The sequence below is a fragment of the Salmo salar genome, chromosome 29 (genome assembly GCF_965601325.2).
Source record: "Salmo salar chromosome 29, fSalSal1, whole genome shotgun sequence".
In the NCBI taxonomy this organism is placed as follows: Eukaryota; Metazoa; Chordata; class Actinopteri; order Salmoniformes; family Salmonidae; genus Salmo; species Salmo salar.
The window spans coordinates 21689528-21716602 of NC_138319.1; the positions used below are offsets into that span (position 1 = coordinate 21689528).

The window sequence follows — 27075 nt, forward strand, 5'->3', positions numbered from 1 at the left end:
AACGTTTGGCTGCGTAAAATACTCACATTAGTTAATTATTTGAGACGACGGGCATAATGGAATTAATCTTTTATAAGGCCTAGCCTTCCTCTGCCTCCCTCCCTTCTAATGACTTAACATTTACATTTAACACTCCCTTCTGCCAGGAGTACCCACACCATACCCCCCATGCCCCTCCCCTCATCAACAACCATTACGCTACAGCAGGCCACAACGTTGTGGAATGTTCGGATAGAAATAAACTACAAAGTTAAAACCTGCCTTTTCTAAATTGTAGACTAGAGAATCACATCAGTCCTATTCAATACATTTCTATCACTAGTAAACATTTGCCAAATAAACGTTCCCTTTGCTTGGACTGCAGAACAGAGGCTGTAGCAAATGGCATAGGACAGGAGGCTGGTGTTAGTGTCCACCGTTAGTGTTAGGCCTTAATGCTGGGAGTCAACAGCCTGCAGTGACTGAGCCCCTCCGGCCATGCCTCGCCCGCCTGCCAGAGGATGAAATAGTGAGACTATTACGGTGAAGTAGTAAACCTCCACACACTCAACGCACTATCATAATAGAATATTGATTCTATCCGAATCCAGGGCCCTCTGTCCTCGGATGAGGAGAGCACTAAAGGTCATTTGGTAGGGGACTATAATAGAGATGTTGCCAAGCACTGGGGATTATTGTGTTAATGTGTGTTAGAAATAGGCTATACACTGCAGTACTGTACGTATTCTATGGAAGGTGCAAACATGAAAGTAACATGACTTAACCCTTTATAATGACCATGGACTTAATGCCATATTTGATACTTCTTTATTTGTGCTTCTCCATTCTTCTCCTCTATTTACAAACATGATTTTGCTACTATTAGTAGTACTTTTTCAATGTTCATTCGGGAATGATTAGAAAAACAGAAGTAAACACACTCAGATAAGCCAATAGAGAAGTGTTATATTCTTTGTGTCACATACAGCACCTACAGAATATCCAACGTTTTGACCTTCACTGTCCCACATTTCTTCTTGTTCATTACTATTCCAGTTTTTGCAAACCTGCATCTGTCTCATCCGCCATAAGTAACAGAGAAGCAGTCGCAACCATTAATTGTTGATCAGGGCAAAAGCGCCTTTGGAAAAGCGCCAAAGGAAAACGATGACAAATAACCACACACCATGCGAACAGCAGTACAAATTTCACCACGAGCAGGAGACGTGTATGCTTGATTGGAGCAATTTAATGTTATTTTTGAACATTTATTTTTTTACAAATCCTATGAGGACAGTTAAGAAAATGACTTTTTAATCATCTAAGGAGCCGCTGTGCCTTGTCTCTCCAGATGACTCTGTGCTGAAGACTTTCAGCCATTAGGATCCAGCGGCCGTTCTTCGCAAACGGAAAAGTCCTAGTTGGGAAAGTTGTGGTTAAGAACAGTAATATTTAGGGACAGTCTAAGTTGAAGAAATGTTGTAGTCAACATAGTTAGGATTAGGAGTAGTTTTATGTCTTAAGTAGTTTTATGATGAGGCCCAAAACTCTGGCATCCATCTTTGCCAACCAGTAATGTACACCCCACACCTTCCCTCTCAAGGGGCCCAGGAAGGTATGCATCACTAGCCATAGTGACATGCACAATACATTAGGAAATTGAATAATCCCTAACGTGACATTATAGTCCGCACAAACTTAATGATGAATTCTCTTTTTCCAGGCATTTGGAAATATATTCATGAAATTTCAATGTCCAATGAAACAAGTCATCTTTTAACCAGAGCACAAATATGACACATCATTCCTCATTTCTCTTTACAGCCAAGGCGTTATTTTAGTCAAATAAATACCCATTTGTCTTGTTTGTTGTGTTTTTTCCCCCCTTCGCGCCACACAGGTCGAGGTTTTTGTGGGAGACCAAATGAAACTGCCATTGTAAGAATCAATTTGATGAGTCTTGTATATACTCTCTACTCAAAGTAATGTGATATTGATTGGTTCCCTCTGACATACTACTCCTCTCCGAGCGAGGATGATTATTGGCTTTTGACAAATTCCAGCGCAATCGTTTCTTTTTTCCTTTGTTTCCCTGCGCCAGTGCCACAGCTGAATCAAACTGAACTTGAATGTGTTTTCCAGTGTTTTGATCACACAAAGGGCCACATATATCACCATATTATCACTGTTCTTATCAATAAACAGTAGCATGCCTTCCAAATAAAATCTAAATCTAATCATTCAACATCTGACTACATCAAAAGTTACACAATGAGATTTGCATTCAAATACATGCAATTTTAGACAGGCATCTCACAGGAACACACAGGCGCAACGCTAAGTTATTACATTTCATATTTTGCAAAGCATTGTGGACATAGCACTGCAAAACTAATACATTATTAAAATACCATATCACCCTCTGCTGTCTGTGCTGGTTATGGATGACAATAAAACAGTCCCAGTTCTGAATCAAAGTGACACAGACCAAAGCAATCATATCCACTGATCTTAATGTGGCCCCCGTGATGAAGCATGGTGGTGCAGGGGCCGGGGAGGGGCCCCGGATCACCTCAGTCACTACTGATTAGTGTGTGTAATAAAGAGAGCGAGACAGTTGGCCCCACTGTGGACATGGCTCACTTGGCAACTGCTTTAACAAGGGGCTGGGGGGGAGGGTCTACTGAGAGGAGAGGTGTTGGGATGGTGTGTATGTATGGGAGAGATCTAAAGCACTAAATATGCCGATGTGTACATTTTGTGTGTATATGCCTATGGGTGTCTACAGAAATTAATACGAGTGTGTGTGTGCAGGATCATGTGTGTGTGTATGAGCAAGGTGGATACATATGTGTGTTTGTGTGTGTTCGTGTGTGTGTGCGCTGCAGGCAGCATTCCCCCCCTGCGCCGTGCACATGAAAACACCTCACACATGAGGGGCTTGTGCATGGAAAAATCAATAGGTTGGTGATAGAAATATGCTGGAGTCATTCCCCAGGTGAGAGATTGATCTGAGCTCCACTGAGGTTCTCTGTCCAAACTCCAAATAATGGTTAGAGGCCAGCGACCCCAAAAACTCCCCACAACACCCCCCATTCTACCAATAATCATGGCCTTAACCTTTCCTGTGACCAGCCTGGGCCTTACAGCACTGGACCAAGCATTACAGTAAATAGACCATGTACTGGGTTACATGAAATCTAAGTCATAAAATACTATATAGCTACATACATTGCGTGTACAAAACATTAAGAACACCTTCCTACCCCCCCCTCAAAACAGCCTCAATTCGTTAGGGCATGGACTCTACAAGGTGTCGAAAACATTTCACAGGGATGCTGGCCCATGTTGACTCCAATGCTTCCCACAGTTGTGTCAAGTTGGCTGGATGTCTTTAGGATCAAATCAAATTGTATTTGTCACATGCGCCAAATGCAACAGTTTGAAGTTTTGACACAAACCAGTGTGCCTGGCACCTACTACCATAGCCCGTTCAAAGGCACTTAAATATTTTGTCTTGCCCATTCACCGTCTGAATTGCACGATCCATGTCTCAACTGTCTCAAGGCTTAAAAATCCTTCTTTAACCTGTCTCCTCCCCTTCATCTACAGGGATTGAAGTGGATTTAACCGGTGACATCAATAAGGGATCGTAGGTTTCACCCGGATTCACCTGGTCAGTCTGTGTCCTGGAAAGAGTTTTGTCAACTCAGTGTACATTGACTAACACTTATGGAGAATGTATGCGAGGGATATCATGACGGCTTGTAATGTACATCAAGTAAAACTGTGGTGTGTCTCCTTTTTCCATGCTGGCTCCTTCACTTTCTTTGTTGATGTTTGTCTCTCGTTCACTCAGGCCTGGCAGGGGAAAAATGCAAGCTGTCGTTGCAGAGCGGGGCTGATGAATACGGGGCGACAGCCAAGCCGCGGCGGCAGCATTAGCTAACGTGAGTGTTTTTAATTGCTCAACTATGGGCATTCGGTCCAGGTTTCGACATGCCACTGCACCGTCTACTGAAAATATGGCCTCCCTGACAAGCCTGGCATTGTACATAATTATGTGGAGGGAGTCGAAAGAAATGTCTTTATGCAAAAAAATGTGGCGGGGATGCAGTGGATTCATTAATACTCTACCGTCCATTTGAAAAAACATGAGAACAAAGCTACTGGTGTCATCTAACAGTATTCCCAAGAAGAAAAGATAAGACTAAATTGAACTGCGCCTTTTCTCCTTCACCACGGGCTGCTACTGCGGTGAACACAATCTATCATTACCTCACCGTATCAGTAGAAACGTGCCCATTTTGAGTGATGACTTTCCTACAGGAACTAACAGCTGTATGTGCAAATCATGCATATAAATCAATTACCGGGGCCTATGTACTTTAAATGCACCCATTAATTAAGCAATGTCAGATACAATGAACCGTGAAGTTCATTACATTTTTAGCATTCAAACGCTGGGATTATTTGAGGAGGAGAGGATGTTATACCTAATGATTAACGCTAGTTGTGTGAAGCAGGGTAGCTGCCAGCTAGCCTTCAGTAGAGATGTTAGTACACTAGAAACAGATCTCAACAGCTTCCTCAGCAGAATGAGAGAGAGGAGTAGGGACGGATGAGAGTTGATCAAAAGGAAGACAAACAAACGGGGATGGCCATGTGGTTTACATGCCCACATCCAAGGATTCACAGAAAGGCAAGACAGGATACATGCATCTCTGCCCAGTCAAGTGTGTCGAGTCATGTGACCCCAGCTCCTCTCACGTGTGGCGTGCAAGTGTGTGTGTGGCATGCGAGCTTTCACATGTGTGTGTCTGTCTGTATGTGTGTGTGTGTGTGGCATGCGAGTTTGTTTGTTTGTGTGTGTGTTTGTGTGTGGCATGCGAATGTGTATGTGTGGCGAGCCTGGCCCTGTGTTTCGTGCCAGGCTGCAGTTTTGTTCAAGTCGCTGTGAGATGACAGGGGGGGACAGGGGGAGAAAAGGAGAGAGAGCCGGTCGGTCCCAGCTGCCTGCATTAAGCAATGACCTCTGCATAATGAAAGATGGTGAGAACATTTCCTAGTCATTACAAGGTTCCACGTTGTGACACGATTTGCATATTCATATATTTCTTTCCTCCCTAGCTATTTTTTTCCCCCTGTGAGCAGGACATCTGCCTCCGCCACTCTGGAAATAAATAAAGAATTAAATAAATACATTTTCAAAAACCACACGATCCATCCAGATGCTTGCAACTCTTCAAAAATACACCTTGTATTTGTTATGGCTTAAGCACCAGAGAGTTGTTTCAAGGGTCAGTGCCAGTGGAGTAGAATGCATGGTTACAAAGGGTCTAGAGCACATACCCATTCTACTAACTCTATTTCTATGCTCTATATCCTGTTGTTACACCATATGACACAGACTTATCTCAATGGTAGTAGACGGGTGTTTCTGGTTACCATATGATCTGTCTCTTTTTTAACAAGTTGAGTTAAGCTAAGTGGGCAAATGGCACAAGACATGTAAATGGTCTGCATAACAGTAGCCATATGGTGAGGAACCATAATCCCCAGAATGGTGTCTATTATGTGTTTTTTGTTACTGTGGATTTTAGAGTGGCCTAATTGCACATTTCCACAGTAGAAATCTTCCATGGTTCAGTGAGATTGTTAACTAACCTTTTTAGTTTTTAGAAAATATCGGTATGAGCCAAAAGGCAAAATTATTTTGTGTTACAGTGGATTTTAGAGCGGCCTAACTGTATATTTATTCAACATTTTATTATGTTTATTATATGAATAAACTTCCCCAATGACCTCAGTTAGTTGAGCATTGATACTATTGTGGATCTACAGTGGACATGTTAACATGGTGCTACGATGTCACAGTATATGTGGGGAAAAACAGTCTTGTTAAAGTTCAGAGTCCATTTTTTTTCACATGATGTTTAAGATTCTTACAGTATCTTCACAGTGGTTTGAGACATCGTCTAACAAACAATATCCATGTAAATATTTATATGAATTGAATATGCCTTCAAAAGATGTCTGCTGTAAGCCACAGGTTCTCTCTCTGATCTAAGAGGGCTCACCACAAAGAAAAGTTATTCTACTTACTGCATTACAATTACATTTAACATCAAACAACTCTCGACGGCGCAGATGAAGTTGTCAAAACACTAGAATAGTCATACACGATTAAATGCAACGTTTTTTTTTATCAAAAGAGATAATCAGAAACACCTATTGACAGTAAAGTATATATTTAAATCAGTTTTATTTAATTCAAATGAATCGAGCAAATGGCAGGCAAGCAACGCAGCAGCCTGCAGAGTTGCCCGGTGTCTGCCGTGCACAGTAACGATCACAGCAGAACTTCTGAACACAAACTGTTTAATGCGACTACCACAAGCTGAGGGGTACATAAATATAGAATTAGACAAAATGTTATTTTTTATTTTTATTTTTTTTCTCTACACCCCCCCCCCCACGAGCAACATCCCCAGGTTTGAGGACTATGCAGATGTACAAGCCTACTTCAAAAAGTTGCAGTTCCCTTATGATAGCTCTGCAAAAAGGCTTTCTTTTAACTTAAATCAGCAAATGTGAAGCAGCGCAGACCTAAGGGCATCTTTTTCTCTTTTCTCCCCCTGAAAAATAATTGCTCCTAGGGATCGATTTGAAATTTAAATTGTGGTGAAATAGTGTTTGTCATTAGCAATCAAATATTTGAACCGTTGGAATACCTTTTGTCCTCTGGTGAGAAATATTGCACAGGGCATATGAGTTTGTTGATGAATTATATATAGGTGTGGATACTGCTCAGCATCCCCTTTTGAAGCAGAACAAACGGCCATAACAAATGAATGAAAAAGGAAAAACAGACCTGGTAGGGTAAAAGATTTGTCATCGCGTTTATAAGAAATGAATATGTATGAACTAAAACATACAGCTAGACAAATACAATATGATTATTTGATGTATGGATGTGCACGGTTTAAAGTCCATGAGCAGTACAATTGCAATACATCATATGAAAACCAATCATACAGTATGTACTGTATTAACTAAGTATTGTCCACTAATACAGAACAACACAATATAGACATGACACCACAAACACATCTTCAGATACTGATCAGATAAAAAAAATCTAATTTCATCTGAATTTACTTTGTTTAAATCATCATTATCATCATTATAACAGTAAATAACAGTCACTGTATACACCACTACAACTTCTGTATATTTGAGACCCAAAACAACTGTCGGTGGATCTATAGAGCAGATAGGGACTAAGCCAGACCAGACCCTGATGGTGGATAAACTGAACCGAAGATAGTCCAGACAGAGAAAAAGGAGTGTGTGTGTGTGATTGTGTGTGCGCGCTCCTGTGTGTGTGCATACGCTTGTGTACGTAAAAGCTTGTGTGCGTTCACATGTGCCTCAGTGCGTGCGCATGTGTGTGTGCCTGTGTGCATGTGCGTGTGTGTGAATGGGTCTTCCTGTTTCCTGATTGACAGACAGTGACAGGGTGCTCTGCTCAGCGTTCATTAGAGGAGCTGATTGAATTGGGGGGTGTGGCGCTGTCACTCTTAATGGAGTGATCTCTAATTGGAGCAGATTAGCTTCACAGGCTTCTGGGTAATGTCAGGGGCAGGAAACCAGAAAGCAGAGAGGCTGTAAGAGGACAGTGTATGGATCACACAAAGGCGCTAGACTGTACATCATCGCAACTCTAGCCTCTTCTGCAGCCGCCTGTACTGTAGACTAGAACACTATACAGCAAAGACTGATGAAGGCCTTAGGGTCAAAACGTTGTATAAGAAAACAGTGTGGGGGTAGCCATCTTTCTTTCAACACTACAGTTTGGAGCGGTGCACTCCCAACACCATTCCTTCATCCATACAGACCTTTAGCTTGTGTAAGACACTGTTTTAACAGAACACTACAAATAATGATCTCTGTACAGTAAACCTGGCCTTTTCTTTCTCGGGAAAAGAGGTTTGATAAGGCAGTGGTCCAACAGCTTCTGGGGTGTATCAGAGAAGAGAGAGAACGCTAGCCTGCTGCTTGTGTCTGTCTGTCTGCTGCACCGTGTGTATTGCAGCGGCCCCAAGTCATGGCTATGATGGTTTATACATAGAGGTGTGGAGCAACTTCAAGGCCAAAAGTAAGGTATAATGAGCACCCAGGCCGGTTCACAGTCCCAAAAGGACGCGGCCGGCTCTTCGACAAGTTGGGGGTGCGATAACGGCCGACCATAAAGAGGAATCATTATCAATGAAAATGACAGGTTATTAAGATCTGATATTAGGGCCTATATGGTTTAGTATGATAGGTTATCTATAAAACCTCTAGAGCCCGGCCCACGCCAACAGACTCCATCTCGAGCGCCCAGTGCCACCGACACATGTTAATAAGCTCACAACCTTTAATTAAGCAATATGTATAAGTAGACGGCCATTACTGGCTGATTTGTGGCCCACTTTGTTACGTCAAGCACCGGCCACCAGACACATATTCAATACAAATCAACCCGGGCCTGAATATCATCCAGCTTAATGTGGGCCCAATATTGATATTTTATCACTTGGGCCCTGATTGGTGACTTTTAGAATTGTCATTTTTCATTGTGTTGGGGCAGTAATGAAGACCTAATGACCCTCATTCATTTGGCACACGGAATCATTACTCCACTTCACATTGTTTATCGGATAATGAATAGCCCTATCTGCATAGGCAGCCAATTTATGCCTCCTGATTGTGACTGTACTGTATGTGTGATGATGTGAATCACACTGCCCAATGGAACTGTGTTACTATGACGTGAACTATGTCACAAAGCTATACATCACAAAAGGGACGAGCATCCTCAGGGTTCGATACTGCGACCAAAACATACTGCGACCGTTTGACTTGGCAGTGTGACACACTTTTTTAATTGATCGCAAGTGTGCCAGTGAAAATCTTCTACCTCAAACAGTAATGTGCAATTGACAAAAAATAGACCTACTTTCTGAAGAGGCAGCAAATGCACAGAAATGCCCCTGTTTGTGTGTGTCAGGGCTTAACACACAGAGGAGGTTTTGGAAATCCTCCGGGCCAGTTGATCATCCCCGTCAGTGGCCCGCTTGGGTCAGTGAAACAAATATTGTAATAATGACATTTTCAATCTAGGCAATACAATAAATAAAAAAATAACAGATGGATACGCAAAGCTATTAATTCGTTATGCCGATTCTTTATCACGCGCACGCTGCACACGTACAGTACCAGTCAAAAGTTTTCCAGGGTTTTTATTTATTTTTTACATGTTAGAATAATAGTGAAGACATCAAAAATATGAAATAACATATATGGAATCATGTAGTAACCAAAAAAGTGTTCAACAAATCAAAATATATTTTATATTTGAGATTCTTCAAAGTAGACACCATTTGCCTTGATGACAGCTTTGCACACTCTTGACATTCTTTCAACCAGCTTCTTGAGGTGGTTTCAATTGAACACAACTGAATGCATTTCAATTAAAAGGTGTGCCTTGTTAAAAGTTAATTTGTGGAATTTCTTTCCTTCTTAATGCGTTTGAGCCAATCAGTTGTGTTGTGACAAGGTAGGGGTGGTATACAGAAGATACCCTATTTGGTAAAAGACCAAGTCCATATTATGGCAAGAACAGTTCAAATAAGCAAAGAGAAATGACAGTCCATCATTACTTTAAGACATGAAGGTCAGTCAATACGGAACATTTCAAGAACTTTCTTCAAGTGCAGTCGCAAAAACCATCAAGCGCTATGATGAAACTGGCTCTCATGAGGACTGCCACAGGAAAGGAAGACCCATAGTTATCTCTGCTGCAGAGGATAAGTTCATTAGAGTTAATTGCACCTCAGATTGCAGCCCAAATAAATGCTTCACAGAGTTCAAGTAACAGACACATCTCAACATCAACTGTTCAGGACACCAATAAGAAGAGACTTGCTTGGGCCAAGAAACATGCACAATGGACATTAGACCAGTGGAAATCTGTCCTTTGGCCTGATGAGTCCAAATTTGAGATTTTTGGTTCCAACCACCGTGTCTTTGTGAGACGCAGAGTAGGTGAACGGATGACCACCGTGAAGCATGGAGGAGGAGGTGTGATTGTTTCGGGGTGCTTTGCTGGTGACACTGTCACTGATTTATTTAGAATTCAAGGCACACTTAATCAGCATGGCTACCACAGCATTCTGAAGCAATATGTCATCCCATCTGGTTTGCACTTAGTGGGACTATCATTTGTTTTTTCAACAGGACAATCACCCAAAACACACCTCCAGGCTGTGTAAGGGCTATTTGACCAAGGAGAGTGATGGAGTTCTGCATCAGAAGACCTGGTGTCACGTTTATTCCCGCTCCCTCTCTGGCGCTTGACGTCGCCAGTTGTCTCATCATTACGCACACCTGCCACCATCGTTACGCGCACCTGCGCCTCATGACACTCACCTGGGCTCTATCACCTTCCTGATTACCTCCCCTATATCTGTCACTTCCCTTGGTTCTTTCCTGAGGCGTTATTGACTCTGTTTCTCTTTCATGAATGTACGCTTTTCGTGTTTTGTGCTCTGTTCTATTTATTATTACATTTGCACCTGTACTTGCTTCCCGACTCCCAGTGTACACGTTACACATGGCCTCCACAATCACCTGACATCAACCCAATTGAGATGGTTTGGGATGAGTTGGACCGCAAAGTGAAGGAAAAGCAGCCAACAATGCTCAGCATATGTGAGAACTCCTTCAAGACTGTTGGAAAAGCATTCCTCGTGAAGCTGGTTGAAAGAATGCCAAGAGTCTGCAAAGCTGTCATCAAGGCAAAGGGTGGCTACTTTGCAGAATCTAAAATCAAAAATATATTTTGATTTGTTGAACACTTTTTTGGTTACTATATGATTCCATATGTGTTATTTCATCGTTTTGATGTCTTCACTATTATTCTACAATGTAGAAAATAGTTAAAATAAAGAAAAACCCTTGAATGAGTAGGTGTGTCCAAACTTTTGACTTGTACTTTATAGCCTATTGATGATCTGTCAGGCAGAGAGAGCAAGCAGCTCATCAACAGCTGGTTGTTGCTTGGAGCAATTCACAGAAGACCAACAGCGGTAGGAAAGATGTTCCAATTTATGAGAGTAAATGCTAAGGCAAGAATGGGTATGCAAACCAGGTCTTTAAAAAGTTCAAAGTCTCGGTTGAATATTTGTGATGCGCAATTCAGTAATCATGGAATAGGCTACCTTGAAAATCAGACATTTCCTTAAGGCTATTTGGTCCTTGGAAAGTCATTGAAGTTATGGTTGCCAATTTAGAAGGTCTACTGCTCAAATTTAATTATTCTGCGATTTCATTTCTGATCAGTTTCTATGAGAGATGTAGCTGCTTTCCTTTGTTCCCCAATGTTTCAATTGAAGGGATTTGAGCTACTCTGTTGCGGTAAAACAATGTGCAGTTATTACATTTGAGTCATTTAGCAGACGCTCTTATCCAGAGTGAGTGAGTGCATATATTTTCCAAATTTTTTCGTACTGCTCCACCGTGGAAATCGACAACTCAAGCTACACAGGACCTATTTTGAGCAAGACAACATCGAATGTTGGCTTCAAATTGGTTTTCCATACAATGCATTCCATTACAAAGAGAAGTTTTAAAACATGGTACAATAACACCTCAATCATACTTCAACATCTCAAATGGCGAGACTGACTAGCTAACACATTGACAGACTCCATTAGTGTGTTTGTGTCAGACAGACTAGCTACCACATGGACAGACTCCATTAGTGTGTTTGTGTCAGACAGATTAGCTACCACATTGACAGACTCCATTAGTGTGTTTGTGTCAGACTGACTAGCTACCACATGGACAGACTCCATTAGTGTGTTTGTGTCAGACAGACTAGCTACCACATGGACAGACCCCATTAGTGTGTTTGTGTCAGACTGACTAGCTACCACATTGACAGACTCCATTAGTGTGTTTGTGTCAGCCAGACTTGCTACCACATGGACAGACTCCATTAGTGTGTTTGTGTCAGACTGACTAGCTACCACATGGACAGACTCCATTAGTGTGTTTGTGTCAGACAGACTAGCTACCACATGGACAGACTCCTTTAGTGTGTTTGTGTCAGACAGACTAGCTACCACATGGACAGACTCCATTAGTGTGTTTGTGTCAGACAGACTAGCTACCACATGGACAGAATCCATTTGTGTGTTTGTGTCCACATTATTCTGACATTTTAAAATGTAAAAATAATGTGAATGTCAATGCATAATGCCATTAGGTAGGCCTATATTTTTTAAAAATGCATTATTCTTAAAGTGGTAATGCATACTTTATTTTGGCATACATTTTTGGGGGAGTTTTTTCCCCAACAATTAAATGTAAAATTTAGGTCCCTGAAAATTACAATTAAGTGCTTGAAAAGTCCTTGAATTTGAATTGCCAATGTCTGTACGAACCCTGTATATGCTACTTGCTCACCTTCTATTGAAATGATGTATGCATCATTCCCTTTTCTGTCAGATCTTGACCCAGGCCAGTATTTTTTTTCCCATTCGGGCCAGTATTTTTCAGGTGGCACTGGCCTGGTGTGCCACTGGCAAATTTACCTGAATGACAAGCCCTGATGTGCGCGGTGCGCATAGGGCCTATATGTCTAACACTGTGTAGCTGTTAGTGATGTTATCAACAGCCTCCCGTTTTCAGGTAGATGTAAAGGCAATTAAAAGGTAACTACAAAGTAGCCTATGACTACCTGGCAGAATCAATCCAGTGGCTATTTGTTTTGAAAACTCCATCACAAGTGCACGACAGAAACAAACACACCGGTCTGGCTGGTGCACACCTGAATTAAAGGGAAACTACAGAAAAATATTTTTCCCAGACCTCAAAAATGGTCCCTGATGTGGTTTAAGCATTGTTGTGGACTTAGAACATCCCATTTTGTGATTTTAAGAGCTAAAACCTGAAAAACAGTCCTCCCCATTTTTTTTTTGTTGTTGTTGGTGGTATCGTTTTGGTATCTAGTATAATTTTTTCAAATTCTGCCGTCTAGAGGATTTCGCAGAAAAGAACACATGGCACTTTGAAATCTGCACATTATTTTAAGTCTCTTTTCTTTGAACACAAGGGCATGCTAATTTAAAAGATGGCTAGTCATGATTAGCCTGGTTCTATAAGGAATGCAAGTACATTTTGGGATACAGGCCAGGTCATTAGCAATGATCTTTTTATTTGTATTAGTACGACCAAATCATGTGCTGGTGCCCCAAGTGAAAAAGTTGTTAGCACCAGTGCCACCAGTGGAAAAAGCTATTGTAGAAGCCTGATTCTACCGGAACCATCTCTATGTGTATCATCAGGAACAATTTCAACTGTTCTGTGAGTATGCTTGAGAGTGCTCATAAACACATTCTGAATTGCTCTATCAGTCACTGTCCATCACTGAGGTACAGTATGTCTATAGTCCCTGTCCATTCATATGGTGTGGTCGGTTGAGGTGATAGTTGTCTATTGTCTATATAGTGGTATGTGTATAATCCCTGTCCTGTCAATTGGTGTGGTCGGTTAAGCCTTAGGTGCTAGTTGTCTATTGCCAGGGGGTATGTCTATAGTCCCTGTCCCTTCAGTTGATGCGGTCGGTGGAGGTGCCAGTTGACAGTACCTGGGTGTCCTCTCCTGCTTTGTTTCACTTCACAGTGACATTAGTGGCTAAGGCCTTGCAGTGCAGCTCGAGCCATGCCCACTGTCTCCTACTGGCGCGACGCGATGAGTACCTGAGGGCACGGATTAGGCAAAAACACTGTTTAAACACACAACATAACACAAACAACCATTAAAACGCCACACTACACAAACAGCCATTAAACAGTGCACAGGAGTGTTGGACTCACGCCAAACAGGCTTCGTCCTTTTCCTCTCCCTGAGTTGGAGGGTGGAGCTTGGGCCTTCGTCTTCCTGGTTCACCTCTGGTGTCCTCTGACCTGGGCGGGGCATAGTGCTCAGAGGAGGCTCTGCCCCGTCCATGTCACCAATCACCTTCAAGGACACACCATAGACAAAAACAAACTGTCAGACACATTCAAGTGCTGAAGATATTTCAACAGTTAAATGTTTCTATACGCAAGTTCACTACCATTGTTTTAATGTTTATGCAGTAATTTGCAATTACAAAATATTTAAGCCTGGGAATTGCAAAAAAGATTGTGCAGAAAGAATTAACACAGTTCCACGTTTTTCAAGTAAACTTAAAAAAATATCCCACAAATCTCCCCAAACTAGTGTAAACGCGTTTGGATAATTAGACGCGATACACTTTTGGAAAAGGTCTTCTCGCAAAGCCGATATGGCTGGCAGGGAAAGCATTAATCTCTTCATGCAACATACAAAGACCAAGGACGTATCCTTCCCCGGCACCGAACGGCAGATAGCAGAACTCACTTCCTGTATAAATCATGTTCATATTTCTGAAGGCTCAGGATGACCTCATAGCCAATGAAGCGTGCTCCGAGGCTCCGAAGCGGCAATCAAACATGTGGCCGGGGGGAAGAGGGGGTGCAGGAGGGAGAATTGATGCAGTTTGTCAATTAATGTTGCTGCGAGGTGTTTTTTAAAGGTTAACTTCTTCATATTCTGAATGTGGAATTAGGTCAATATTGGCGAGCGCGGAGTCATTTGTGGACAAGGAGTGCTGAGTCATGGAAAGTGAAGACAAAGGGTTCTGGGTAATGGGGGTCTGATGGCATATTACACCAATGAGGAGGCCCAATATTGAAATGGCATCTCTCTCCCGCTTTCTGTCTCTGTTCATCACATGGGCTTGCGGCGGATTGTAATTAAATGGGAATCACCCCTCCTAGTTATAACTCAAGAACAGTACAGTCATACCTAGCTACGTTAAGTTAATTAAGTATGTAGTATTGAAATAAGGTGATCGTGAGTGAGGAAGACTAACGTCAACAATGGTTAAAGGGCACACGTGGAAAAAGACTTCAAAAGCAAAAGAAACACAATGATGAAATTGCACGGAACGGTGTTTTTATTTACAACGTAGTTTAGATGCTTATCAGCGTTTTTCCAAGCCATAAATAATCTGCGGAGAAGTAATATTCAAGCTGTTGGAGCTTTAGTTGTGCATCTTTAATGGGACTTTCACAGAAGCTGATCCAGGACTCACATATGGAAGAAGGAGATGGTACAACAGCACAGTTGGTTACTCAAATTGTTCTTTTTTGGCAGGCCGTAGACACTTAAATGCTAGCCTGGGAGGAAAAAGACAGGGAAACATAAACCTACTGTGGTTTTAGTAGGGAACATAATGACTTTGCCCACATTCATTTCGTCAGCCATATTGTTTCCCTCAGATGGAGCTGTTATGGGCCCATCTCAGAAGTTGTTTTGTTATGAGGGCCCTACTGGAATCTCAACGGTTGTTGAGAGTGATGCATTGTGAGTTTGCAGCTGGCAAACATCTGTTTATTCATGATTGTTTGAGAAGTAAATTCAATTTAAAAAAACACTCCACCACCTTTAAAATCCTTTTGGCAAAGTATGCCAATGGGACTGTTGCTTTTACTATTCTTGCTGCACTACATTTGTTACCATTTCCCAGCATGCCGTGGTTAATATTAAAGGTAAAATAGTAGATGCCTTCCAGGTTAATATTACAGGTAAACATGGTTCAACCAATTTCCTTAATTTAAATGCAATGCATGATGGGCCCTGACCACAAACTCTTAGAAAAAAGGTGCTATCTAGAACCTAAAAGGCTTTTCCCCTTTTTGGTTCCAGGTAGAACCTTTTGATTCCAGGTAGAACCCTTTTGGGTTCTATGTAAAACCCTTTCCACAGAGGGTTCTACATGGAACCAAAAAGCGTTCTCCTATGGGGACAGCCGAAGAACCCTTTGGGACCCTTTTTTCTGTGTCTGTACATGACCTTTAATACTAAAAACCAGACGGATACAGGTGCAGGAATCACATGGTTTAGCCAAATTAATATTCAATATGTGCATGCTATTTTTTTTTTGCTTAGTCATGGACCGCTACCCCCCAATAACAATACAAATATACACACCAAACTGCTGTATTACACTGGAAGTGTCTATAGCTCAGGGCACCTCTCGGAGGGCTTGCTTTTCTTAGGTGTTCGTTTATATTAATTCTGAGTGTAAATTGTGGTTAATATGCAAAAATAAGAACCCTGGAGCAGTGGTCATGTTAGTCTAAGGCTTTCCCTGGTCCTCGGGGGCTTGGCTGTCCAGGACATTACCAGAGAAAAACAGACCTCTTATGTGGAAATGAAGCATCTGTCAATATTGCTTCAGTAAACAAAGGAAGGCCATAGTCGGACGAATCCTTTAACCGACGGAGACAGAGGGGAGACTGACTGTTTTTCACAGTTCAAAGAAGTCAAATAAATACTGCTATTGTAAGTTGTCTCATTCTCCAAGCATCAGGACTGAATAATGATGACACTGTAGGTCACAGCAAGTAATCATTCCTAAGGGTTAATGGGCAATCATCTACAGGAGACAGGAACTTGTTCCCATATCAAAATAACATATCACATTTGAAGATGATAAAGCAATATCATTGAATGGTCAAATGTTATATGTTGTGATATGGGAACAAGCCTCACTTCAAAATATTGATTTGTTTCCTGTAAAAATTAACACATAAATATGATGAACTTACACAGGGGGCTTTAGAATACTATATTCGTGGAGAAAGGAACCATATGCACAAGGTATTCTACTCTATCCCCTTGAATTGTGCAGTCTGAAATATTTTATTTTTGCTCAGGCAGGACTGCCTGAATGTTATTTCTCTCCAAGGAGCTGTCACCTTAAATCTGCAGGCCAGTTTGTACACAGCCCCCCGTCGCATACACAGCCCCCCGTCGCATACACTGACTATATTGCTGGCAGAATTACATAAAGCACTAATAAAATCAGCTCAAGTGTTCTTCCGAGGGCTGGGGATGCCCTTTGGTGATTCCTGGATGTCACTCTATACATAAAACTAGTCTATATATTCAAGGGAGGATTAGTTTGAATATGTAAAGAGGGCCCGTGCTGTAGGGAGAGGGGAAATGAGGGTGGAAAGCAGAAAGCTCGGCAGGGCTGGAGAGCTGGCATTATCCCTCTCCATCGTACACACACCACAGCCGGGGGTGAGGGGAACACGGCTGCCACCGGCGTCTCTCTCATGTTCCACCCGACGTAGAGGCGTGGCCGTCATGCCACTATGGGGTGGATGGTGATACCACAGGACATTCTCCTCTGTTTTTCCGGGCAGGAACAACGCTCTCTCCCTCTGAGGTAAACAATTGGAATAGGGCCACTGGTTCCTCAACCCTTACCATTAAAAGGTGGGTCCGGGGCCAAATGATTTTCTCCAGCAGAAATGCCAAGAGTGAATTGTATTCTTTCTTTTAGGAATTACAGTGACTGTATTTCTGTCTGAGAGATGGTAAAAATGAATATTTCTGCTGTGATTTTGTAAATCCCTCAGTAAACAACTTTACCCAGATGTCTCATTTGTGACACACAAGTTTGGAGGACACACAGGGACACACATTACCACGCACACAAACTCATACACGTGCACACGCGCACGCACACACCAAAAACGAATAGATATGCCACGTTGTGTGTTTACACACATTCTCATCAGTCAAAATATGACGGGAACCATTAGGCCGACGCCACACTGCCCGAGAGCTAACTGTTGATGCAGCTCCGGCATTCATCTCTTTTTTCCTCTCTTTTGACTTTTTTTCGGGATGGTGATGATCCAGGTTGCTCTCGGGGGGATCGGGGGAGTTCATTCATGTGCTTGCAGTTGTTACAAAGCCGAATCAGTGGTACATTTAATTAGAGAGCCAATCTGTGCGGCAGTCTGCTCCGTCCTGACTGACTCAGGGTAGGAGTGTGCGTGGCCGATGGCAGGGGAAAGCAGGAGGTGGGAGAATGCGTGCAGCACCCAGTATTCTAGAAACCAAATTAAGACGGGCGTTAGCATGGGTGCAAAATAAGGGAATAGCAGTTGTGGCGGATGCTCATTTGGTGAAAAATACAAGTGGGGAGTTAGCATTGGTGCTAGCTGGGAGAATCATAACAGTCATGCCAGTGCTAATTTGGTGCTACTTTGAAAGGAGAATGGAGAATCCTTCCTATGGCCATAGCACCATCTTGTTGTCTGTGTGTGTAGCATTGCTAGGGAGGTGTAGTGAGACATGTACGGTCCCTTTCCTCTCACTCTGAGTCACAAAGGAGAGGAGTGGCATGCTAACCTCTTCTCTCTTTTTTTCCCTTCCCTCAATGTCGCTCTCCCCTGCGTGTGTGAATGCATGGTGTGTGTGTGTGTGTGTGTGTGTGTGAATGCATGGTGTGTGTGTGTGTGTGTATGTGTGTGTGTGTGTGTGTGTGTGTGTGTGTGTGTGTGTGTGTGTGTGTGTGTGTGAATGCATGGTGTGTGTGTGCTTCTGCTAGGTCACACACTGAGGAGAGGATGCAGTGCAGTTTCACTCTTCCTCTCTCCATCCCTCTCCATCGTTCTGTCTTTATCTCTGGTTATAAGAGAGAGGAAGAGAGAGAGGTTATAAGAGGGAGAGAAAGAGAGAATGTGCGAGAAAGGAAGAATGAAAGACAGAGAGAGCCAGCTGACTACAAGGGAGAGGGAGAGAGAGAGAGAAAGAGAGAGAGAGAGAGAGAGAAAGGGAGAGAGAAAGCACAGTCAGGGTTAACCTACCTCTAGGATGGCACCGTCCGGCTGGCGTAGGAAGTGCCTGTAACGGTGGCGCTGCCCGCTCAGGTAGAGGGTGTAGACAGACACGTGGGTACTGCTCTCGCCCCCTGCAGCGGGCACGGCTCCACGAGGGTCACCCCTGGGGGGGGCACAGCCCGCCAAGGGGCCCTCCTCTGTCCAGATGTGGTCATACACTGACACCTAGTGAGACACACACAGGGGCCCCGTCAGCCTCATTACAGACCCCCCAATACACTCACGCACAAACACACAGATGAATGCAGGCATGCACACACACAGACACACATGAACACACTAACTAGACACTGTCAGGAGCTTGTCAAAGCAGTCAGGGTTCATTCCCTCTCTACACCAACAGAGAGAATGAGAGAGAGAGAGAAGGGGGGAGGGAATGGGGATGAGGGAAATAGAGAGACAGGATGTGTGCGTGTAAAATAGTAAGAGCGAGGGGGAGAGAAAAAGAAAGAAAGAAAGAAAGAAAGAGGGAGGGAGGGAGAGTACAACAGAGTACACAGGGTTTAGTGACGCATACCTGCACAAATGCTCACTTCAACATAATTATACCTTGCCCTGCTTGTGACCACAGCTCAGCGCTCTTAAAGAATTAAAACCCAAACAGTTGACAGTAATCCTCTGTAATTTGCTGAGCCTCACATCCAAAGATGAGCACCGTCCGAAAAGGACAAGAAGGTAAGAATGCTGAGGATCAAGTTGCCAAACACAAACACAATTCACATTATCAATCGAGGCATTGACTTATAACATGTGGCTGCACTCTTCTTTTTTCTTGTCAAGAAATACGGACACAGGAAAAGAGAGAGAATGTGTATGCTAGGCATGCTAAGCTGCTATAAGCCAATTGGAAATGCTACAACGCTTTCACTAGTCCTGTGAAGTGATCGTGCAGCAGGTAAGGGAGAAGGGATCAGGTTGTACCAGGGCGAGTGCATACACACAACCATGGTGGCGGTGCTGTTTGTGCGTGCCGCTTCTGCCGGTTCTGCCGCTGCACCTGTAATGCACTGCCCTCCTCTATTAGGGCAACACGGAGCAAGCAGAGCGTGTAACATGTTATATAGGTCATGTAACTCGACGGCATCCATGTGTGAAGATCATGGTGCCTCTCTGGCTGATAACGCCTGTTTTTAGAGGCCTGTGTGTTAGTTTGCCCGCCGCGTCACACACAATGCCTCTGAACGACACACACGCAGGTACAAGACGGGGGAACGTTGAGGTAACACACACACAGGCAGACATGGTCAACACACGGACACACGCTCACTTGTGCACACACACAGGCACGTACACACACTAAAAATCAGTTCCAATATCAGCCAAACACGCATAGACAGAGACGAGCTCAACAACAACTCTCTCCTGTAATTCAAGGCCTCTGCTTCGAGGGTCCTCTAGGCCTCTCTTACCAAGGAGAGAGAGAGTGAGAAAAAGACAGACAGCACCGGGCGGCCGTGCCGGAGTAAAAGGACTCATCCTCTGAGATGGAAACCAGATTTGGGGGACTGACTGACTGTGTGGAGGTGGGGGAGCCAGGCAGGCGGAGGCAGGCCCGCATCCTGCCAGGTTCAGAGCAAGGACCTAATTAAGGCATGAGTCATTCTGTGGAGCCCCCCCACACACAATCTCTCCCCCCCCCCCCCCCCCCCCCCCCCCCCCCCCCCCCCCCCCCCCCCCCCACACACACACACACACACACACACACACACACACACACACACACACACACACACACACACACACACACACACACACACACACACACACACACACACACACACACACACACACACACACACACACACACACACACACACACACACACACACACACACACACACACACACACACACACACACACACACACACACACACACACACACACACACACACACACACACACACACACACACACACACACACACACACCACACACACACACACACACACACACACACACACACACACACACACACACACACACACACACACAGTGAAGGTTAAGGCTGGGTGAAAGGAACCAGGAATTTTTTCCCGGCAGCAGAGTTTATAAACTCAAGGTGACCCCCTAATTGGCTCCGTAATTATGATTTGTCTAAGAAAACACGGAGCCAGAAAGCCAACTCATTCACAGGGCCTGAGTGGCAGGGTCACGCTGAAGGAGAGACTTCGTTTTGGGAAGTGTATCGATGTCCTGATTTTCTTCTAACTACATAAACTGTTAGCCAAACAACTCAGGGCAGTTCGAAAACACCCAAGTCATTACCTACTTGTAATTAGACAACTGCTCTAAACACACTGCAGACAGCCTGGAGAGAACGACCTCATTGTCACAAATGTCAAAGAGTCGCTTTGGCTCAAGAGCGGGAAGACCAGCCACAAACATTTAAGGAAGGAAACGTAGGGGGACGCATCTCTTTAACGCCAATTCAGTATTCATTAGGGTAAAGCTGTGCCCTCTAGGTCCATACTATCTTGACTGGTGTGATCTGGTGACATACTTCCCCAATAATCTTCCATTCACGATAACAGGAATTGATTCATTTTAGATTTTTGAGTAGTGTATTTGATAGCTGTTGAGGGAAAACGTAAGAAATGCATCAGATGACACAAAACAAGAGCTATTTAAATTCTTCTCACTAATACTACATTTCCTTCTCCTGTCTTTAACATTTCCTGTGCCATGGTCACATTGGCCAATTTGCTGGTGAAATCCCTGTGACAACACATTGAGACAAACATAGAAACGTTTTTGTGTGTGGATGACGGGGATGCCATTTCACTCAGTGCATTATGGTTCTCAGGGTGAATCATATTCTGAGCTGTAGCTACAGGGAGAGGGGGAGGGAGGGAGGGAGGGAAAGAGAGAGAGCGAGAGAGAGCATTAGGAGGTTGGTTCCGTTTCTGGCCAGCCTGACTTCTATACGAGCCCAAGTCTGAGTGCTCTCTTCTTCCCCATTGTTCCATTTGATAGCACTAAGTGACTGATTTACATTCAATGCCTGGGTGTAGCAGGCCGACCAGCTGTGGGTTAAGCAGATAGCATTCAAGTGAGCTAACCTAATTCCGACCAATCTTGCCTCGATTTATCGTTGACGTCTGCATTTAGGAAATCTGATAGAGTCCGTATCAGTCTCTTGACTCGCATGGGAAGAGACAAACATTATTTATTTTAGGGACTATAAACAGCAAGTCATGTCTCCCAGCAAATACATAAATTGTGGTATATGTAGACATTACCGCAAATGCACCGAGCGGTAGATCCAGGAAGTGGGTAGGGAATCTAACAGCAGTCATTGGTCCACTGTTCACAAACAAGTCTGCATGTAACACTAAGAAGATCGCAAATAGTCTGTTTTTTTATGTAACTCCATGGTTATACAGTATGACAGTGTCTATAGTCAGCGAAGTGAGTATTCAAACTAGTAAGGGATTATTTAGTATATCAATTATTTGCATTCAATAATACATATTTACAAAAGAGCAAGCTTGAAAACGTGTCAGTGTTCAGATAAGGAACATAATGAGAGTGGAGGTTAAGACATTTTAATAAAGCTCTTCTATTCAACAGTTTGAGGCTGAAATACTTTTACCCCTAAATAAAATGACTAAATGCACTACATACCCCAAAAAATATGCCTTTCAGCCTAATTTAAAAATTGACCCATATGCATACCTAAAAAAATATATAAACTTGCAACTAACAACTAAAAAGAGGGCAGACACATTTGACAGAAATAGAAACTTTCCACTGGGTGAAGCTATTTCAGTAACAACCATTTCACTAAACTATTTCAGTAACAACCATTTCACTAAACTATTTCAGCAAGAGACATGGCTGTGGACAGAGTGCATTTTGTATTTAGATAACTCGGCCTCGACTCTTTACATATATCACCGTGACATTTTCACTCCATTTTGTGACGTGTCAATGGTTGTCTAAAACAAGAGGAATTCCTTAGTGACCTCATGCTTTTCTGTCCCTGTTGCCCATCTGATCCCCCAAACGTTCTACCCCCCTGACCTACCTTATCAAAATGTTGATACGACACCTCCGTAATCAAAATGTTTTGAGCTACAGTCTGGTCATAAGCTGAGACTCATTTGGAATTGGCTACAACCAACCAGTAGTTCCTGACCCTCCATTTTGAAAACCCCAGCCATAGGCTATGCATCACTAATAAACAACACAGAGCTAAATAAGCCCCAGAGTGGTGAGTGTGTCTACAGGTTAGGTGGTGCGTGTGAGCGAATGGTGAAGGTTTTCCAGGTAGTGGTGTACTGTATGAGTCATGGGGCAGGAGGTTGGAGAGAGAGGAGAGGCCTCCATAGAAATCTAGACAGACAGGCTGAGCTGTGCTGGCCGTGGTCCAGGAAGGGAGCCTGGGGCCTGGGCACGAGCCGGCCTGTCACCTTCCCTGATCCCTGGATGATTGATCCAAACTAGATAGCCATCATTACCATCCACACTCATCCCTAGGTTCTCCCTCTTCTAGTCTAATTTTACCTCCCATTTGCATGCTCCTTTGGACTAATTAAATCTCTCTCCCTTCTCTCTCTCTCTTGTCATCGGGATGACAAATAACGCGGTGCAATTTTGGCACATTATTATGTATGAAATGTGGGGCTATAATGTATTCCACTCGGCTGAATATCTCAAGACCCATGTGTAATGAGCAAAACAACAAAACTCGACGTGCACTGCAGCCTATGTGAGCAGTTCACCTCTCTCTCTGTCTCTCATTCTTCTCCCTCTGTCTTTCTTTTTATCAAGACAAAAGCCGCTGACCTTCCAATTCAGTACCATCCACCCACATTTCCTTTCCTTTTTTTACCCGAACGCAATTTATATATAGTGACGCCCGCTTCCTTCTATCCACTGGGGGGGGGGGGTCCCTTTTGGTTCTCAGTTCTGTCCCACTTGGCTTTAATTTACAGTGGGAAAATAATTAGAATCTCACTTTTGCGAAGAGTGGAGTGAAAATGTAAACAATGCTTCCCTGCGGGCGAGTGCTTCATCACGCTGACAGGTGCATTTGAATTTGCCTGGGTGGTGGACAGGCTGGGTTATTTATTTGTCAGTCGCACATGGATGGAGGATGGAAGCAGTGGCTGGGTGCTCTGGCAGCTCCTGACCCCCTACCCCACGCTTAATCCATCGGGCTGCATGGCACAACCCCCTGGCTGAGCCAGACTACTGTACCACCGTCCAGAGAGGCGAGGCAGGCTAGCTAGCGGTACCAGGGCATGGGTATGAACACAAATATACTGAACATACTGTACAGATAGAGGAACAGTGACAACTATTGAGGTGGCAGCCATGTCTGTTTCCTTTGTCCACAGACCCTTATCCAGCCACATGTATGTGCATATGCACATACAAACACACACACAGAAAGACAGACACGCGTGCAGTCCCAGTGCCTGGGTCTGGGGGGGGCAGGGGGGACTGTCGCTGTGTGCAGTGGCTCTCTGAGCTGCGGATGGTCACTCCTACACCTCCCTGCCTCGGCACAGAGCTGGCTCAGGTTCAAGGCCCGTTTCCCCAGCGCTGCATTCAGATGAGAGGTAGGCAGCAGAAGACTGGGGCCTCCAAGCCTGCTGCTACCACTGCTGTGTAGGTAGATCAAATCAAATTTGAAGGTCTCATGGAGAGTCACTGAGCAGGAATCAGAGAGGGGCCATACATACGCATGGATAACCCAGGCCAACGCCAGCCATTAGAATAGAAATAGAGCCGCTATTATTGTCGGCGACGTCCTCGATACAGGGCCAGTCTGTTTGTGTAATTGGGACAGCTTTAAAATGGTACGGATGCATCTCCGGTGCTCGTCTGATTTAGCTCAAACACGCTGTGTCTGGTTAAATGCACAGACGGCCAAGACAGGCAACCGATTGGTATTACGTACAGTAGTGCACACAGTAACTACACTGTGGCTGATTCAGTACAGTACTTGTTTATTTTGGTCTGTTCACCCTCGTTATTGTGCGTATGGTGCAAGGGGCAGTTTTGTCTTTATCTACTTGGATATACCTAGGTGCATAAACACTACAGTATGGTCATAAAACTACACTCAATATCAGCTCCTTTTCAAATTGGACTTCTAGAAAAAGGTAAACAAGCAACAATGAACATTTACATAGTCTGCATAAATTGAACAACTTTCTTAGCGAGATAGCATCTCTTGCTCGAGATGATCCAGGAAATAAGATATGCATAATTCACTGTTACTAATCTCCTTTTATCTGGTAGGGGGAAAATAACGGCAACTCATTCCTGTAGCAGCACCGCCCCACTTCCAAAGGCAGTAACCCCCCACTTAGTACCAAGGCTCAACCACTGGGGCCTTGAGGGGGAAGGAAGACAGTTTCTCCAGGTTTGTTGTGTTGTTGTGTTGGTGTTAAGGCATTAACTGAGAGAGATGATCTACAGATAATCCATAGGGGACTATCCCAATAAAGTGACACCATAGAAGCTACATGGAAAGTCAACCCCTCATTAACGCATTAAGTGATGACAAACATAATGGTTCATTTGAAGATTTCTTCATGATGTACCACATACCTATAGTCAATGCCACTGTACTTTGTACCATCGGATATTGAGATGCCCCCCAAAAAGGGGCCAAAGTGAAACATCTTTCTTGATTTTCTCTCCGGCCACTTACAAGTGGCTTCATTCCAATCGGCCCTTCAAGGCTTCAGAGGATGATAACTGCCGATAACAAAATTAGACCTGGGATTCTCTGCTTATAGCGGGGCCACCTTGACAGTGCAGCGCTGTATATCCATCTATGTGGTTATGGGAGAGATAAGAGATATTAAAGTCCCTCCAACCTATCTCTCCAGAGGATGTCATCATCCATCCTGTTAAGACGAGACACCTGTCACAATCAGCAGGCCTGCTCCCCCCTGGGCCACAGGACACACTCAAGGTCACACTCTTTAAAGCAACTGAGGAGGAGGAGGAAGAGGAGGAGGGAAAAGACTAACAAACGTATGGTCAGAAAGTAAAAAGGGCAGATGGTTTCACATGCAGGCTGGTTCTCATAGTGTCGTAGGATCACAAAGAAGGATATGTACTTTTATTAATAGTACTGCTTTTAATAATGCTAAAATGAAATCCAGATTTAAGACAACCGACTCTCCACCACCAAGTCCACCACTTTCTACAGATACATTCCTGCTTCATGTCAATTGTGCCAAAATGTTGGTTCTTTAAATACTCTTCAATGAAGCAAACTGTTATTATTTCGATTAGTGACCACATCCCATTGGACTCCAACCTAGGCAAACTTTCTCTGCTAATCCTCCGATATAATAATTTCAAACTACAAGACAAATTAGACTCAGCCAGTGTGCAAAATACAAAAAAATGGTACAAGATGAGCTCTTTAAAAATCCCATTTGCTCTTCTGTGTGCCGCTGAAGAACACTCGTTCACTCCTCGCCGACAGTCCAATTTGTTCCTTCTGGTTTGCATTATGGATGGCAAGTGAACGGGCCGGGATCCATAAGAGCTGGGCAGGCAGGCAGAGGGAGGGAGGGAGGGAGGGAGGGAGGGAGGGGAAGGCAGGCAGAGGGAGGGCAAGGGAGGGAGGGAGGGAGAGGGAGGCAGAGGGAGAGGCAGGCAGGCAGAGGGAGGGAGGCAGAGGGAGGGAGAGGCAGGCAGGCAGAGAGGGGCAGGCAGAGGGAGGGAGGGAGGGAGGGAGGGAGGGAGGGAGGGAGGGAGGGAGGGAGGGGCAGGCAGGCAGAGGGAGGCAGAGGGAGAGGCAGGCAGAGAGAGAGGCAGGCAGGCAGGCAGGCAGGCAGAAGGACGGAGGGAGGGAGGGAGGGAGGGAGGGAGGGAGGGAGGGAGGGAGGGAGGGAGGGAGGGAGGGAGGGAGGGAGGGAGGGAGGGAGGGAGAGGCAGGCAGAGGGAGGTGGGCAGAGGGAGGCAGGCAGAGGGAGGGAAGAACCAGGGAGAGGCAGGAAGCAGGGAGAGGCAGGGAGGGAGGGAAGAAGCAGGGAGAGGAAGGCAGAGGGAGGGAGAGGGAGGCAGAGGGAGGGAAGAACCAGGAAGAGGCAAGCAGAGAGAGGGAGAGGCAGGCAGGCAGAGGGGGGGAGGGAGGGAGGGAGGGAGGGAGGGAGGGAGGGAGGGAGGGAGGGAGGGAGGGAGGGAGGGAAGAAGCAGGGAGAGACAGGACTTCAACATGTGGACTCAATTGTGTGGCTTCCAGCTGGACGTTGTTTTGACAGCTGACAGGGCATCCAACATATTAGGATTAAATTAAAA

At 44.3% G+C, this 27075-nt stretch overlaps 1 protein-coding gene across 1 annotated transcript in view; it reads right to left on the reverse strand.

Annotated features, from left to right (window-relative positions):
* Window positions 1-1208: 1208 nt before the first annotated feature.
* The window catches only part of ofcc1 (orofacial cleft 1 candidate 1), a 101813-nt gene continuing 75946 nt past the window's right edge, over window positions 1209-27075 (reverse strand). Inside the window, exons 12-15 of the mRNA XM_045710803.2 lie at window positions 18768-18965; window positions 13908-14052; window positions 13679-13790; window positions 1209-1396 (exon numbers count right to left, since the gene is read on the reverse strand). Coding sequence (XP_045566759.2) covers window positions 13726-13790; window positions 13908-14052; window positions 18768-18965 — 408 coding nt within the window. The 3' untranslated portion in view covers window positions 1209-1396; window positions 13679-13725. The remainder of the gene's footprint in view (window positions 1397-13678; window positions 13791-13907; window positions 14053-18767; window positions 18966-27075) is intronic.